Below are 16,500 nucleotides of genomic sequence, written 5' to 3' on the forward strand. Positions count from 1 at the left end.
TTACCGGGAGGGAAGCACCTGGGGGAAATGTCGACATTATCTATTATATATACGCATCTAGAGGAGGTTTTGGAGGAGCCAACGAACCACATCCCGTTGTGCACAATGGGGTTCTTTCCCTGAGTAGAACTTTCAGTGGATACTTGACAGTATCAAATATGTAGGGTAGGGAAAGGGGGTCAAAATCATATTAGTACTACTATTACTAGAAAGTATTACTCTGTAACCAAACCATTTTGAGTCTTTTTGTGCCCTCCATCCACCCATTCGGTTTTCGGTCACTGTCAGTCCTCTATGTCGATGAGGGCACCTCTCCCTGCATAACCTGCATGAAGACCTGAAGTGAGGCTTCGGGTTCTGGAACAAAGAATACCACGTCAGTTTCCCGTCGCATATCAATGAGAGAAATAAGAAAACAAGAGAATGTAACGTACGGTAATAAGGCACCTCGTGCCCAGCCTCGTACACACGCATGAAGCTCAGATTCCCGGCCGTCTTGAACTGGCCCTTGGCAACGCCGGCGACCTTGTAGTCCTCCATGCCGGCCTCGCCGAACTGGGTACTATTGGCATACTTGACCGCGTCGGCCACGTGCAGGTTGCCCATCCAGTTGCAGATGTAGTCGGCGTCGCCCGCCCAGAGGAGCACCTGGATCCCCGTCCGCACCACCTCAGATAGGGTGTCGAGGAACGAGCGGGCATCTGGTGTTTCCAATGTCAGTACACTCGATTATAAGGATTCGATCAGAAAACGTGGGATAAATAATGCTCACCGTCTCCAGTCCGACTGAATCCCACCCCCGGCGCATTCGGACAAGACTCGTACCGGGCCTTGGCCCCAATCTTCTGCATGACATCCGGCCTCCTCAAGTAATCGACGTATGTGTTCGGCGGGAACGGGTCCTTGGACGGCTGGCGGATATCATACGTATCGAAATCCGTCGCCGCGGAAATGGGCCCATCGACCTCGTTAATACAGATACTGTCCGCGTCGGCGCACTCGGCGTCCCCGCCCGTCGCGACGCACTTGTCGAGCGCGGGCTTGCAGCGCTTGTCGAAGATGTCGTACAGCGCGGCCGCCGTGCTCTCGTTGATCAGGGGCCGGTAGCTGTTGCCGACGGCGAACTCGATGCCGGCGCGCTCCTGGATGGTCGAGTCGAACCAGCCGTTGTTGATGCCGACGGCCTTCAGGGCGAGCTTCTCGCCCGCGACGGTGCCCGCGTCGATGGCCGCGTTCTGGGCCTGGATGTAGTGCGCGAACTCGGGGCCGTAGTGGCCGCCGTAGCTCTCGGTGAAGATGCCGAAGTCGCGGCACGCATACTCGGGGAAGCTGGCGTAGAAGGCCTGCAGCAGGTTCCAGGCGTAGGGCGCCGCCGTCACCGTCGAGTTGACGGGGTCGTCGCCGTACGAGAAGCCGGTGCCAATGGGCTGGTCCACGTAGAGCATGTTGGCGTAGTTGTTCCAGCTCCAGGGGGTTCAGGCTGGGCTCCGTCTCGTTGTTGTAGAACTGGCATGGGCCGTGTTCCTGGAAGAGACCAATCACTGTGATGACCCTGGTAAGCAAAATCCACCATCATCACCTCCAAATGTGGGATTGCAACTGAAGTGGACTTACTTGAACTGCATCCGGGACCGCCATTGAACCACGTAACAAGAGGCGCCTCGGCCGGCTTGTCGCGCGCCTCAAAGAACCTTCACTCGGAGTCAGTGTTATTATCCCGCTTTAACATACTTCGCTTGCTGGGACTGGGGCCTCTCTCACTCACCAGAACCACATGGACATGTTCTTGCCCACCCCGAGGTAGCCCGAGTACTGATTGACGCCCGGGGTGGTCTCGCACACACCCGAGTTCTTCACAAAGGACATCTTGGAGGCCGTCTCGTAGTGCTCGAACACGTTGTATGCGATGCCATCCCGCTCCTCGACGTACCGCTTGTTCAGATGCGACGAAGACGGACCGGTAGCAGCAGCGGGCGCCGCGACGGCCGTCTGGGCGACTGCCGCGAGCAGGGCAGTCGCTATGCCTCGAGACCAACGCATTGTTGGGAGATAATGTCCGACACTAAAATTGGTGACCAAGAAAGACCTCGTTTGCCCGCGGGAGGTTCTCCGTGTAACGGCAAGATCTCACCAATTGCTTGCTCACGGGGCGGGCCAAAGAGTGCGCTGGGCTGGCTTATGACAACGAAGAGAACAAGTCACGACCCGACCAACAAAATCTTGAGAAAGGAGAAAGGGCGAAGGAAGAAATGCGGCAGGATCTAAGCTCGTGAGGATTGCGAGGAGTAGATATAAGGCCAAAACATTGTCTCATAATGACAAGAAACCAACCCGTATGAGGCAACTGCTTATGTGCTAAACCCACCTGCCGGTGCAGCTATCTAAAACCCCGCCCAGGATGCAGCAATGGAAAGAAGCAAGCATGGAAGCGAGCAGGCAGGCCCTGTACATCCACGGCGCTGGCCAGGAACAAATAAACAACTACTCCAATCAGACAGAGCGATAGGCAATTCCAACAAACTGCTATCGCTCACTTCACGCGCTATGGGAAACGCGCGAGTCTCCCGGGTTCGGCCAGCACATTGCATGCAAGCTGTCCCAATCAGGAAGGTCATTTAGGACAGAGTCGTATCGTGATCTGATGATCGGCGGGTAGCAAGCCCGCCCATGCCGCATCCCCGCGCATCCAATGGCTAAGCCAGAGGGAGCGGTCTGCCGTGGAGGAGCGCGCACCAGACCCTCTCTGAACGTATGTGTGCTGGGAACTGTCCTTGGCAAAAGTCTGACAGAAAGCTTGAGTGGGACGGAGACTTATGTGAAGTACCTATGCAGTTCTGAGACAGGTTTCTCAGCTTCACATCGAGGTTCATGTTCGGGGCCGGTAGCTGGTAACGGCTGGATGGAAGGTCGTGCACGAATTGGATAGTAAATCAAATAGTTTCAAAGAGATGCTACATCACCAACACCCAAAGCTTATAAAGTACAGCACGCCTGGCATTACTCACGAAGTCTTGCGCAATCCGAACATATCTCTTACAATTGCGCCCAATCCTTTACGTACGGCACGACACCGCAGGCAAAACGGCGGCAGCCCTGTCCTACCCTAATTCGGCAGAGCAAACTTCTCCAGCTGAATCGACGTCTGAGTCGACGTCTCTGGTACAGCCGGCGAACCTGGCGGATCCACCTTGTCCAGCTGGGTTGACTTCTCCTGTGATATCGATGTCTCCGGCAAGGCCGACGTCTGGAATCGAACCGCCTCGTCCTTGATCAGCGACGCCGCATACGTCTCGATGGCGCTGCGTAGTTGGTAGATGACGCCTTCCTCCCACCAGAAATGCCCCGCTCCGCTAATCTCCACGTCAAGGAACTGGGAGCCGGGATGCCCCTTCAGCTTCGCCGCCCACTCTCGGAACTTGTGTACCTGCGCCATCCCGTCTTGGTCGCCATACACGGCCAGGGTCGGGTTCCGCACCAGCTTCTGCTCGGCCGCCTCGCTCTCATTTTGCGGCTCTGTCGCCGTCTCCTGGCCCTCGGAGGAGCCTGGTGCAAGCCGGCTCCGCTTGCGAGACCAGCTGCCAAAAGGGTTCGGTAAACTCATGGTGGCCAGGTTGGTCATGAGGCCAATAGGGGGCGACACGGCCAAATAAGCAGCGCGGAACTTGGGAAAGTCCGTGGCTACCGGCATGCAGTCGACTTCGTGATGTTCGTCGTGCGCGGCATCTGCGTTGTCGGGTTTGGGTTGGTCCCCGCGTCGCCGCCGCCTCACGAGCTTGGACCGGCCGAGGATGTCCTTGACGCCCTTGCGGATCTTCTCTTCGCGCTCGAAGGAGCGTGACCTCCGCACTTCGTGGCTTTTGCGAGGGCTGGTGTCCTCGTCGCCTCCGACGCGCATCCCTAGCGACTTCCGGGGCGATATCGGCATCGAGGCGAGCCTATTCTGCTGTTCCGCCAGATGCTGGGCCCGCAGGCGGATATCGGCGGCGGAGGTGTGCACAGCCGGGCTATGAAATGAGGCCAAGATAGAGTCCAGAGGAGGTATCTTGGTAGTTACGATAGCCCCGTAAGAATAACCGCATTGCAGCAATACTGGGGAGAGCGACGTGTGCCCCTCGGCGGCAGCGCGCGAAGAGATGTCAAGATAATGGGCGTAATAGGCCAAAAACCCCACTACGGACATGTAATCGCCCTGTTCAGGCTTGGAGGTCCAGGATGTTTTGCCACCTGATTTCGAGGCACCTCTTTTCAATGAGTGTCAGTATGGTTTTCAATCATTTTCGTCCATGGATGATGATATACAGCACCATGTCACTTCGCAACTCTGATTGAGAAGTGATGCGACTGACCTGAAGTTAAAGGTGGCCACCACGAACCCCGCCTGAGCTAGGATACTGCCGATGACATCGACGATGGGGTCATCGTAGGAGCCGCCCAGTGGCGCGTAGGGATGAGCAACTGAATCCGCGTTAGCATACCCAGATGATAGCCATTGATGGTAATAAAAAGCTCGAGGCGGCTGTTGAGGCTTGACTACCAATTGCAATGTGTCGGCCCCATGGCGGGGCATTTGTGTGCTGCTCCTTGTCCTCTGGTGATTCTTCAGATTGAGCATGGGCAGAAGGAGGGGTCAAGAGGCTAGGCGCGTGGAAGACTCGACAGTCGAGCTTGTGGCCATCATGAATGGACGGAATAGTAAAGCTCAGAGTGGGCTTTAGAAACATGGTGACGATCCGCCGACATGTTGTACGGGACAACCGGGCACAAAGAAAGTAAAATCAAAACAACCAGGCTGGGATGGAAACTAGGAATTGAGTTGTGTTGATCTTTGTGCTGCGGTTTCGAAGTTCGGCTGGTTGATTGGGCTTCTGGAAGGCGCTAGAGAAGCAGTGCAGCGCAGCTTTACAGTAGGCCTTGCGTGCATTTGCGCATTCGCATTCCCTTCCAATGAGTGAGCGAGACCGACCACCGACCCTCCTCCAGTTGATGACTTACGTCAGTCCCGGCCAAGGATCCGCGGCAAAACAGGCCCTGACAAGAAAATTCCCGAACGTGTGCCACAACGAAGACGCGTTTCATGGTGCGTCACGCTCCCCCATCCATCAATTAAACATGCTACTATTTTCGTATCATTTTCTAGGCAATTTCCCCATCCGTCCATGATGGCCTGTTCTGCTAGGTCATCGGTCCGTACCGACAGTGAGTACCGCATCCCAGATCTCACGTAAGCCCAAAATCATTACGACAACCTCCTTGGCAATTATTGGGGAGCGCCGTTGGGAACATCAAACCGGCCAGTTCCGAAGTGAATGCGTTTGGTAAACTGCACCGCGTTCCTATATATGTATTGTACTAGGCGGTATGGGGCATGATTGGTGATGGAATGTGAAGCTTTGAAGGCATACAGCCTCGTTTCAACCCCGATTATTCGGTCTAGACGCAACGGGGCAACAGCAGAACCCGCACCATGCTGAAGGAGCTCGTGGAACGTGGGATACTCCATCGGGTTCGATCACTAACGGGTTCAGGCATAATGTGGTATTGTCGACACTTTTGAGTACCGTTACAGTAGCGTGTTAGACTTACTTTACTATTTTGTTCAAGCAGAGTGTGGGTTGTTGCAAATATAGATAAGCAGTCGACGATCCAAAAGTTTACACCAATGGGCTCATGACCCCGACTCTCTGTTTCGTGGGTTGTTGCCCTTGCGAGACCTACGATATGTGCCATACCTATCTACTTACCTACTTGCTCAGTAGAGACGAGCTATCCGCTGTCCCAACTCCGCCGCCTCCCGAATCCCCTCATCCCCAAACATGATCCCCTGAACGTGACAAGCCCCCACAAAGTCATAATCATCATCACCACCACCGCCACCGCCGCCATCAGTATTGCTCCCTCCTCCTCCTCCCCGCCGCGGGCGCAGCGTAAACGGCACCCGCCCGTGACTAAACACCCAAACCTCGTCCCCCGGCTCCGTCTCGAGGTGTCCGAGCCCCAGCAGCCCGCCGACGGTGACGAAGAAGCGGCGGTTCTTAATAGCCCGCCCGACCGACACGCGCAGGTGCTCGATCGGCTCGCCCGTCCGGAGGTGGCGCGCGACGTCCTGGCGGTCCAACAACGAAACCTCCCCTCGCGCGGCGTCTGGTCGTCGTCGTCGCCGAGGATGTCCCCCAGGACCAGCCGGCAGAACCGGTCGTAGGCGTCGCAGTTGCCGGGCTCGAGGCCGCAGTAGAGCACGTCGTCGGGCACGTCGAGGTTCGCGACGAGGGACTTGCAGTACAGCGTCCACCACGCCCGCAGGATGGGCCGGATGGGCGGGTACTCGTTCGTGCCGTCCACCTTGACGTAATGGCCCTCGCCGACCTCGGCGACGGTGTCGATGGCGACGCCGCTGAGCCGTAGGGCGGCGCCGTCGTATTGCGGGGGGTGGTCGCGGGGCAGGCCCTTGTTCGCTTCGAAGCGGGAATAGAAGTGGTGCTGGCGCCAGGGGACGGTGTCGTACTTGGGGAATGACCGCATGTCCACTGCCCACCGGGGAAGCCCCTCATCGTCTGCTTCGTCGTCGGGCTTTTCCCGGCGAGGATCGATGACCAGAGGCTGCAGGTCGCCGCCGTCGCCGTCGCGGTGGATCAGGTCCAGGGTGTAATTGATGTAGACCTGTCTCATGTCCAACGAATAGTCGCACTTCTCACTCCGGGGCAGGACGCCGCCGCTGTTCAACCCCGTCAAGGCGTAGACCGTATCCACCGGCATCGTCGCGGAGCGCGTGCGCCACTTGATGGCGGTCGGCAGGGGCGGTTCGCCGGTCTCGTGGTTATAGCAGTTCATCCAGATCACAGTTGCCATCAGAGAACCCAGGTGTCCGGGGTCGTGCAGCATCTCGCACTGCGACGGAGTGAGGTGCTCTTCGTAGTCGGACGTCTGGACCCAGGCCCGAGTCGCGGCGTCCATGGTATCCCACGAGATCGAGAACGGGCCCCAGAGGAAGACGGCATCGGGGGGTAGCATGGCCTCCTGGACCATCCATACGCGGTGCCACCAGGGGCCCTTTCTGGGCCCAATCAGACCCAGGGCCGTCATGGCGGCCCTGAAAGCTTCTTCCGACTTTGCGCACTCAGGAACAGGAACGGCAACAGCCTCTTTGGGACTGGTTTCTGGCTCAGAGTCGTTATTAGTCTCTGAGCCAGCGCTGGTCTCCGCTTCGGAGGCGGTGTCCGAGTGTGAGTCGGTATCCGAGTCGGAGCCGGTCTCCGAGTCCGAGTCAGTCCCCGGGTCGAAAGCCGCTATGTACTCGAGCACGGCGACCCCGGCCCCCGCATCCGCGAACTGCGTCTCCTCCTCGAGCTCGCCCATCCACAAGAGCGCCCGGGTGCAGCTCGAGTAGATGGCACGCATCCGGCTGACCTGGGCGCTCTTCTCGGCGGTGTCGGACTGGTTGATGCACAGCCGGTCGATCTAGAGCGTCCGCGGGGCCGTTGCGTACCGCAGCCGGAACAGGATGTCCTCCAGGCCCTCGGTGATGGCCACCCGCTGCCCGTCGAGCTCGAGGTGCGCCGGCTTAATGCTTCATACGTACGAGAGCGCCTCGTAGGGCGGGTGGTCGGCGAGGGAGCGAGTGAGGAGTTCACAGCGGAGAGGTTCGTCCTCTGCGCCGGGCAGGAGGATTATGACGCGGAATTCGTCGTCTGTGAGGGCGTCCATCTTAGGGATGGTCCCCTCTAGTGAGATAAGAAATTGGGCATCATACAATTTACCTTACTAGTCAAAAAGTCTTCACCGCAATGTTGACGAGAATTTGGCAGGCTGCATGTGTGTTTGTATCCACTCCGCTAGGATTGACAAAAGCGGCCGAGGTGCTATCCAGATCCGGACCGCGCTGCCTCAGATGGGCGGGCCCCATCACGGAGTTTGGCCGGCCCTCCGCGACCATGGCAGATCTACATAATGTTCATGCCCGGCCGGGTACTTGTTGTAGGCGGGTCTTGGTCGAGATAGGAGCATATATGAGCAGAACCTTAGCCGGGTTCGATTAATTGGCGAACTCATAGAAATTGGCATTCGCAACAACCCCAACTGGCTGCAAACTTGTCCAAATCTGGCCTAGATGGGCAGATGAAATCTTGCATTCATGTTCTGACACAGACTGTGAGATGTCGTATTAGTATGCATACTTCCTTTTGCTAACAGGTTGGTGAGCTACTTCAATCTTCAAAAAGCAATGAAGGCATTCATCTTCGTAGACCGACTTCGGCTTTTCATGCTAATGCACTGCGCCATTCGAGTCAATTCGAGCCACGGTTAAGTAAAGCCACCAAAGCGAGACGGGACGCCTCGTGACAGGCTACGCTTGGCGCCCGTGCTAGGTTAGTTGCTGTCCAGAATCAGGAACCTAGAGAGACGAGAGAGGAACCGGCATATATTTGACAAGAGTCATCAACGACTCTTGCTGTCCTGAATACGGCACTGTATTTTCTCCGCCGCAACGCGTGTAAGCAACGTGGCTTCATCCCACCTTGCATCACCAAGCCGAAGTTGCTATTGGGGGCAAGTGGTCGAGTGACGAAGCTTTGGGTCATCTTTTACCATAGTAGTAAACGTACGTTCGAGCAGTATGCGGTCCGCGGCAGGAGAAATTCAAACGAAAAAATGCGGAGATGCAAATACTGCTACCAATACTTGGGCATCCTGACTCGAGATGGCACGTCGGAGAATGGAAAGGATTGTCGACAATCCAGCTTGCTGGTCTCGTCGTCGTCTTGCTGATTGCAGAAAGAGTTTCACATGATTCATGGAAGAGCGGAGCTGAGTCTCCGATGACACAGCTGGGGACGAAGGAGCGTAACCCAGTCGGGCAGAAACCCGGGGTGAGCACCATCTGTGCTGTAACCTCTCCCCACGGGGATGCATTGATCGGTGCTTCAAGTTGCCTTTTGTGGGAAGCGATTTTTGTTTTCGAAGGAGCGGACCGCGGGGTGAAGAGACGGAAAGAGGGAATTGGGCACGTTCCGGGACAAGACGAGAAAATCTCGATGGGTATATGCACCGTCGGAAGGGCATGTGGTTGCATTACAGCCCCTCCATTTCAAGAACTGCAAGATCAAGACATGATGAGCACATTTGATTGTTGAAGAGTGCCCGAAAAGCAAACCGGATCGCATTTGATGCATTTCGTACGCAACTACGTGTTTGGCATACGCACCCTCGATCGGCAATGGCTCCGACAGGTAGGCAGGGCTGGGGAGGAGGCGACGGCGAATTTTAAGCTTTTTCCTTGAGGGCGTGGATTAGATGAAGCTGGCGCTGCCTAGTTCCCGCCATTCTCTCCTGACAGCCTGACCTTGTTGGTTCACGCACGGCATTCGATCTAGTTGCCTATTTAGAGTTGTTCTTTTTTGCTCTTGAAGCAAGAAGAGCAATGGATCGACAGGTCGTTCCAAGGCAGCGCAGCCTTAACAAGTCATGACTGCCTTGGTATCGGGTGATAGCAGAGGCACCCGAAGCCCGACAGCTATGTCGAGCTTTCGTGTCTCACACATCACCCCGCACTGCACAAGCCTTTCTGGTGTGACCCCGTGGTCGGCAGCCATTGGATCTGCCCGTTCGCCGGAGACGGTGTGCTGGGTCACGAGTCGGACAAGTTGGGCTGATCGTATTCTTTTTGCATCCGCGAATTGGCCCATGGCAATGTTGCACTACATGCATCCCGTGCGTTCGTTTGCTGCATGGGCTGTCCAAGTGTCTGGACCTGCATCTGTGTCTTTTTGCAGACCTTCTTGGACACGTATGCAGCTATCTGGCCTTGCTTTAGCAGTACGCAAGACTGGCAGCTAGGACCATACTTGCTTGTTTAGTGTCGCGTAACGGCCTATGCCCTGATTTTGCGGTCAGCAGTTACCTGTTGGTGATGGTGGTTGTTGAGCAAAAGGAGGTAACACACAGCGGCCACCCGAACTGGGGGTGGACAGGGCCTTTGATTGGGGGGCCAGATGACCCTGTGGCTAGCTGCATTGGCTGCTGGGCGCGGGCCCAAATGCTGGGGGTCAGCAGGGTGAATGGGTTCTGGATGGGGACCCCTCGACATGCCGGCCGCTGATCTCAGCTCGGCTTAGGTGCCATCCAATTGCACTCGAACCTGCGATCTCGATTCGTCAGATCAGTGGCAGTAATGGTCGCTAGTCTCGCTAAATTCCTTGGGCTAGCTGCCCCCAGTTACCGGCCCCAGTGCCCTGTTACTGCTCCCCACCGCCCTGTAGTGCCTATTGTCTCTTAATGTAACGCTGCGCTTCCACTCTGACGTCTAGGCCTGCAGGGCCCAGTCACTTTAATAAGTCTTTGTCAGATCAATAATCCCTCCCGCCCTATCCCCATTCAAACACTCCTCGTCTTCGTCGTCGTCGCTATTGACTGACTGTCTGCTGCTCCTTCTGCCCGGGCAAGCAAGTGCCTCGTCTACCGCGTCGTTCCAACCAAACTAATCTACTATATTTCTCTTGTCGTGTGTTCTTTTCTTTTTCGGCTTCCATATACCCTACGAACCCGCCTTGCCGTCGACCCTTTCTGGCGTACGATCCCTCGAATTCACTACTGGCGTGTCGCATCACATGCGAAGTCAGTACACACCGATACCTCCTCGCGACACTCTATTCTCCCACGAATTCTCAACTTCTCGGTCCCTACATTCACAGCCGTGCACCGCGTCAATACGGCCAATACTCTACGAGAGCAGAGAGTGTAACTACAACGACTTCACCGCCTCGGACTTTTGGTCCCCCGACCTTGCCGAGTCTGGAGACCCCCGGAGCAGAAGGGCTTAGGATGCTAGCCCGTCCAGTGCCTCGACCACCCCGATCACGCCCAATCCAGATCCCGTCTTCGTCTTGCTCGTCATGACTGACTTACTCCTTCCGAGCCTTCGACTAAGCTCGCCCTCGTCCCGCAAGAACCAGTCGAAAGGTGACGCTGCGTCCAACACAATATGCCCACAGACCACGGCGGTTTCGGCGACTGAGTCTCTATACAAGGCCCTGAGGAGCTTGAGCAGCCTTGCGTTGCCGTACAGAGATGACATTTCCGAAGCTGAGCGTGAAGCTCAGCGGAAGCTGGACGAGCGGAAACAGATACTCATGGTAAGGTTGCAGAATGCCGACACCTATAGCCAATGGGAGGCCGCGGCGCAAGAGCTGGATATACTGGAAGGCAACGAGGAGTGGAAAGCCGACACGTCCAGCGGCGACTACCAACCGGATTTGATCGAGTCGCGGTTGCGGGATCTGGATACGGCACGCATCAACTGTGACCTACGCGGCATGCTGCACCTCATTCGGACCGCTTTATCGAGAGACCTAGGAGGTATGGGGAACATCGATCTGTACAGGCACTCGTATTATGGCACCAAGAAGCTCATCGAGCGCTATGTTGACTCCACATTGCAGACCATTGCGGCCGTGGTAGAGCGCAGTGCCCACCCTTTACCTGGAGATCTGGAAACCAAAGACCTGCTCGACGCTGTTCTGTTCGCGCGCCAAAGCTTTGGGCGAAGCGCCCTCCTGCTGAGCGGTGGCGGGACGTTTGGCATGAGCCATATCGGTGTTCTCAAGTCGCTATTTGAGGTAAAACTGATCCCACGCATCATCTCCGGTGCCTCGGCCGGCTCCATCGTGTGCGCTGTAGTGTGCACAAGGACAGATGACGAGATACCCCAGCTGCTCGAAGAGTTTCCTTATGGGGATCTCGCCGTTTTCGAAGAGGAAGGCAATGAGGATGGCCTCATGGATCATGTCCGCCGGCTGCTGACACAAGGCAACTGGTCTGACATCAAGCACCTGACCCGAGTGATGCAGAATCTGCTGGGCGATATGACCTTCCAAGAGGCCTACAACCGGACGAGGAGAATCTGCAACATCTGCGTGTCGCCTGCGTCCATCTACGAGCTTCCCCGGCTCCTCAACTATGTCACGGCGCCCAACGTCATGATATGGTCTGCGGTTGCTGCCTCGTGCTCCGTACCATTAGTATTCAGCGCCGCGCCGTTACTGGTCAAGAACCCCCTTACAGGAGAACACAGCCCGTGGAATCCCACGCCTCAGATGTGGATCGATGGTTCAGTCGACAACGATCTACCCATGACTAGGCTTGCCGAGATGTTCAACGTCAACCACTTTATCGTCTCCCAGGTCAACCCCCACGTCGTCCCTTTTCTCGCCAAAGAAGACGCGCCGTACCCTATATCGGGCTCTCAAGACTATGTGCATTACGACGATGAAGGAGATTGGTTGTCCACCATGACACAATTGGCAAAGGGAGAGGCTCTTCATCGCATGCACATTTTGGCAGAAATCGGCATCTTCCCGACCCTGGTGAGCAAATTGCGCTCCATTTTGAGCCAGAAGTACTCGGGTGATATCAACATCCTTCCTGCGATGGGGCTTCTGGATCTGCCCAGGATCCTGAAGAACCCGACGATAAGTTTCATGCATCGATCATGTCTCTTGGGTGAACGTGCAACCTGGCCCAAGCTGGCGCGCATACGTGACCGGTGCGCGGTGGAGCTGGCCCTCGATAGAGCTGTGCATGCTTTGCGAGCGCGGGTTGTTTTTAGCAAAAGCCAAGTTGACTTGCGACGAATGGCCACAGGCAGTCTCGTTAACCCATTTAGGGGCAGCGAAACCTTCCATATAAACCTGCCCGCCATAGAAACCGTGACAGCCAAGGATAAGCTGAGGCAGCGTCACCGGCGGTCGAGCGGCAGCTGCGCACAGCAACCAATCGTCCTGCCTCGCCGCCTGGAAGACCCATATAAAGTCACAGATGATGATACAGACGTGGAAGAGCAACTTGAGATGGCCTTACGGAAACCGCACGGGAAATCGAAGCTTAAGCTGAAGCGTTTTTCCAAGAACCAGGCCTTCCAGACCGGACCGCTTACGACGCCCCATCTATCCTCGACAAACGAACCGAACGCCTTTGACTTTGCTCAGCCCCCGTCGCCCGTCAAGGTCAACCCTCAAGTGCCTCGAGACGGCACCGCGCTTGGACCCGGCGACACCCTGTCGGCGCTCAAAGCGTTCGAGGTGGAGGATAGCCCCGACCCGACGACGACGACCCTGGATGAATCCTCGACGGTATTCTCGAGCCGTGGTCCTAGTCACTCCACGGAGATGGAGACTAGCGATCCTTACACATCGGATGCCGATATAGATAGCCGCAGTGACGACAGCGCCCTTGGCCCGGATATCGTTCGTTCGCCTAGTGAGACTGCAACGGACAGTGATGATCCGTTTCTCCGTAGAGCCGAATCGTCCCACGAAGAGTCGACGCCCAAGGAAAACATCTTCTCCCGCAGTCGCCGCGAGAGCAGCTCATGGAACGGGATATTTGACCCCGTCGACCCTGGGGCTGGTCTCTGGAGCTGACTGGTAGATGGCGACGGCACCAGCTCTTCTTCGGAGCAAGATGATGGTAAAACTATCAGGGAGTATCCTGCAATGGATGATGACGATCCCGGCGTTAGTTGGATGGAGTTATGACACTTGGGTCTGGGCTTTTGGCGCTACTAGGCGAAATGAAGGATCCTTTGAGGCCTTCGATTTCGTTCACCTGTCACTGCTGACTACTTACTTCTACCACTTGTAATTCCCCGGGTTCGGCGCGGGGACGATGATTTCAAGCACTATACGCATAAGCCTGGCAATAGGCGAAAGGGTTGGATGGGACTTTCCTGCATCATATTAGAGTCCTGCTTCGATTTCAGAGGGGACAAGGACTACTACCTACTTGCATTGGGAGGTCATGGCGACTACTAGAATAAGAAGGGAACGAATTGCATTACTTACTATTATTAGATAGCGTATTGTTCATAGCCGGTACATTATACGCATCCCTTATATGCTAGATACACAATCACCCGAAATTGCATCATCCCCGAGACCTACTGACCGTCTGGATGGGAGTTCTTCATTTGATTACAGAACAGCATCTCTGCTCGGCCTCGTTGGCCGTCGTGTCCAGGACGAATATGGCGAGCCCTTTCTCGGCCTTCCTCTTCGGGCTAAGCTGCCAAGCCAGGTGCCGAAGGGCCATCTTGGCGGCACCGCCGGTTCTGCTCGAGAGCCAAGCGGATAGGAGACGGCGCTCCTTCCGTATACGGTTCGAAAGTTTGTTATCGCTCGCGGGCGTTCTGGAAGGACTCCAGGAGGGGAACCCCCAGAAGAGGATTACCCCTCTCGCCTATCCCGGTTCCATGGAGGTGGCTTCGGGTCGCCAAGCAACTGGATATGTAGATAGGATCATGTAGATAGAGATTGCCTGTCCCCAGCCGTTGGACTCTTTATCGGATACCGGACTAATGCGAGCTTTCAGGTTACTTAGGTCCTGCCCTCCGTCCAGCCATCATATTATGTTTATGCAGCCAAGCGATACACGTCGAGTCGTACAAGTTGCTTGCTCCCCCAATTGTCCAATCGCATTTCTTGGAGATATGAACTCCCAAGCAAACGCTCACAGCACGCGACCGGCTTGGCGGATGGTAGAAATACATTGCTGCCGCCCGCCGCGAATTGCGAACATGTTCTGAGCGGCTTCTTCTTCTTCTCTTCTGTCCCTTAAGCGAGGCTTGCTTCTCCCTCCCTCCCGACTTGCTTGCTTTCTTGTGCCCCTTCTCCTCAAACCACGTCCCAACTCCTTTTTGGTCTGGCCTGGGTTTTATCCCCATTACGACAATGAAGACCACAGCCGCCCTCCTCGCCGCCGCCACCACCGCGGTCGTAGCAGCCGCAGCGGGCGACAAAAAGTGCAAGCCGTACGTGATCTCGGAGGCCCTGCAGGACCTCATCCGCCTCGAGGACCTGCTGGCCGGCAGCCAGACCCTGCAGGACATCGCCGACGCGCACGGCGGCAACCGCGCCTTTGGCGGCGGCGGGCACAACGCCACGGTCGACTGGCTGTACGATACGCTCAGCGCGACGGGGTATTTTGACGTGGTCAAGCAGCCCTTTGTCGAGCTCTTCTCGGCCGGGTCCGCCACCCTCTCGTCGGGTACCGGGGACGACAAGAAGACGTACACGCCCAAGACCCTGACTTATACGCCCGGCACGGGCGGGCAGACCCTCTCGCGGCCTGTGGTCGCCGTCGCCAATCTGGGCTGCGAGGCGGCCGACTTCCCGGCGGAGGAGTTGGCGGGCAATATCGCCCTCGTCCTGCGCGGCTCCTGCGACTTCTCCAAGAAGGCGTCCCTCGCCAAATCCTCCGGCGCCGCGGCGGCCATCGTGTACAACAACGTCCCCGGGTCGGTGGCGGGGACGCTGGGCTCGCCCAGCGAGTCGAACGCGCCGATCGTGGGGATCTCGCAAGAAGAGGGCGAGGCGATCCTGGCCGCGCTCCCGCTCGTGCTGGACCTGTCCATCGAGTCCGTCGTCGAGAACCGGACCAACTACAACGTCGTCGCCGAGACCAAGCAGGGCGACAAGGACAACGTGCTCGTGCTGGGCGGGCACTCGGACTCGGTGTACGAGGGGCCCGGCATCAACGACGACGGGTCCGGGTCCGTGGGGATCTGGGCCGTGGCCCTGGCGCTCACGGGGTTCCGGGTCAAGAACGCCGTGCGCTTCGCGTTTTGGGGCGCCGAGGAGTTTGGCAAGTTGGGGTCGTATTACTACGTCAAGCAGCTCAACCAGACGGGCGAGGCGGAGATTGCCAAGATTCGGGCGTATCTCAACTTTGACATGGTAAGTGGAAAGCAAGAAAGGAAAACCACACTCATTTATAATGCCGCTGACATTGACGCCTGCTGCAGATCGCCAGCCCCAACTACGTCTACGGCATCTACGACGGCGACGGCAGCGCCTTCAACTTCTCCGGCCCCGCGGGGTCGGACGTGATCGAGCGCGACTTCGAGGACTTCTTCAAGGCCAACGAGCTGCCCTCAGTGCCGTCCGTCTTCAGCGGGCGGTCCGACTATGCTGTAAGCCCCCACCCCCCCTCGCCCCTCGGGTCTCGTTTTTTTGTTTTGTTTTTTCCATGGAGGATCTCTCCGGGTCTCCTCCATCCTGAACACGACCAAGTATCGCTAACATACCGAACCCAACAGGGCTTCATCGAAAACGGCATCCCCTCCGGCGGCCTCTTCACCGGCGCCGAAGTCCTGAAAACCGCGGAAGAAGCCGCCCTCTTCGGCGGCGAGGCCGGCGCCCCGCTCGACGCCAACTACCACCAAGCGGGCGACACCGTCGCCAACCTGGACCACGGCGCCTTCCTGACCAACACCAGGGCCATCGCCAACTCGGTCGCCAAGTACGCCATGAGCTGGGCGGGCCTGCCCGAGGTCAAGCTGCCGCAGCGCCGGTGGTCCGCGGACCGGCATCGGGCGCTCAACAATGCGCGAGGGCTGACGGCGGGACATGGGCACGGGCATGCGCATGGGCATGCGCATGCGCATTCGGGGCCTTGTGGCGAGGTGGGGGATTTGATGTAAAGGTAGAAAGTGTGAGAGGGGGAGAGAGGGAG

At 57.0% G+C, this 16,500-nt stretch overlaps 7 protein-coding genes across 7 annotated transcripts; 3 read left to right on the top strand and 4 right to left on the bottom strand.

The window, feature by feature from the left end:
* Positions 1 to 292: 292 nt before the first annotated feature.
* Positions 293 to 2,040, bottom strand: PG997_010346 (Carboxypeptidase s1; the record flags this gene model as incomplete). The annotated part of the gene is made up of 6 exons (XM_066814661.1): positions 293 to 357; positions 435 to 701; positions 773 to 1,464; positions 1,508 to 1,541; positions 1,615 to 1,691; positions 1,766 to 2,040. 6 exons carry the CDS (start codon positions 2,038 to 2,040, stop codon positions 293 to 295), a joined length of 1,410 nt encoding a protein of 469 aa, XP_066666623.1.
* A 1,063-nt stretch (positions 2,041 to 3,103) lies between these two features.
* On the bottom strand, positions 3,104 to 4,721 carry PG997_010347 (Acid phosphatase; the record flags this gene model as incomplete). The annotated part of the gene is made up of 3 exons (XM_066814662.1): positions 3,104 to 4,241; positions 4,347 to 4,455; positions 4,535 to 4,721. The coding sequence occupies 3 exons, from the start codon at positions 4,719 to 4,721 to the stop codon at positions 3,104 to 3,106; spliced, it is 1,434 nt and encodes a 477-aa protein (XP_066666624.1).
* A 1,028-nt stretch (positions 4,722 to 5,749) lies between these two features.
* PG997_010348 (heterokaryon incompatibility protein) lies at positions 5,750 to 7,395 on the bottom strand (the record flags this gene model as incomplete). Its single annotated transcript, XM_066814663.1, has 2 exons — positions 5,750 to 6,124; positions 6,178 to 7,395. 2 exons carry the CDS (start codon positions 7,393 to 7,395, stop codon positions 5,750 to 5,752), a joined length of 1,593 nt encoding a protein of 530 aa, XP_066666625.1.
* A 60-nt stretch (positions 7,396 to 7,455) lies between these two features.
* PG997_010349 (heterokaryon incompatibility protein-domain-containing protein) lies at positions 7,456 to 7,701 on the bottom strand (the record flags this gene model as incomplete). Its single annotated transcript, XM_066814664.1, is given in 2 exon segments — positions 7,456 to 7,564; positions 7,577 to 7,701. The coding sequence occupies 2 exon segments, from the start codon at positions 7,699 to 7,701 to the stop codon at positions 7,456 to 7,458; spliced, it is 234 nt and encodes a 77-aa protein (XP_066666626.1).
* Positions 7,702 to 10,886: 3,185 nt separating this feature from the next.
* PG997_010350 (uncharacterized protein) lies at positions 10,887 to 13,412 on the top strand (the record flags this gene model as incomplete). The annotated part of the gene is made up of 1 exon (XM_066814665.1): positions 10,887 to 13,412. One exon carries the CDS (start codon positions 10,887 to 10,889, stop codon positions 13,410 to 13,412), a length of 2,526 nt encoding a protein of 841 aa, XP_066666627.1.
* Positions 13,413 to 13,484: 72 nt separating this feature from the next.
* On the top strand, positions 13,485 to 14,121 carry PG997_010351 (uncharacterized protein; the record flags this gene model as incomplete). Its single annotated transcript, XM_066814666.1, has 2 exons — positions 13,485 to 13,505; positions 13,846 to 14,121. 2 exons carry the CDS (start codon positions 13,485 to 13,487, stop codon positions 14,119 to 14,121), a joined length of 297 nt encoding a protein of 98 aa, XP_066666628.1.
* Positions 14,122 to 14,717: 596 nt separating this feature from the next.
* On the top strand, positions 14,718 to 16,468 carry PG997_010352 (uncharacterized protein; the record flags this gene model as incomplete). The annotated part of the gene is made up of 3 exons (XM_066814667.1): positions 14,718 to 15,722; positions 15,791 to 15,958; positions 16,085 to 16,468. 3 exons carry the CDS (start codon positions 14,718 to 14,720, stop codon positions 16,466 to 16,468), a joined length of 1,557 nt encoding a protein of 518 aa, XP_066666629.1.
* Between the last annotated feature and the right edge of the window lie 32 nt (positions 16,469 to 16,500).

The sequence above is a fragment of the Apiospora hydei genome, assembly GCF_038363865.1.
Source record: "Apiospora hydei strain CBS 114990 chromosome Unknown utg000007l_segment0_segment0, whole genome shotgun sequence".
Classification (NCBI taxonomy): Eukaryota; Fungi; Ascomycota; class Sordariomycetes; order Amphisphaeriales; family Apiosporaceae; genus Apiospora; species Apiospora hydei.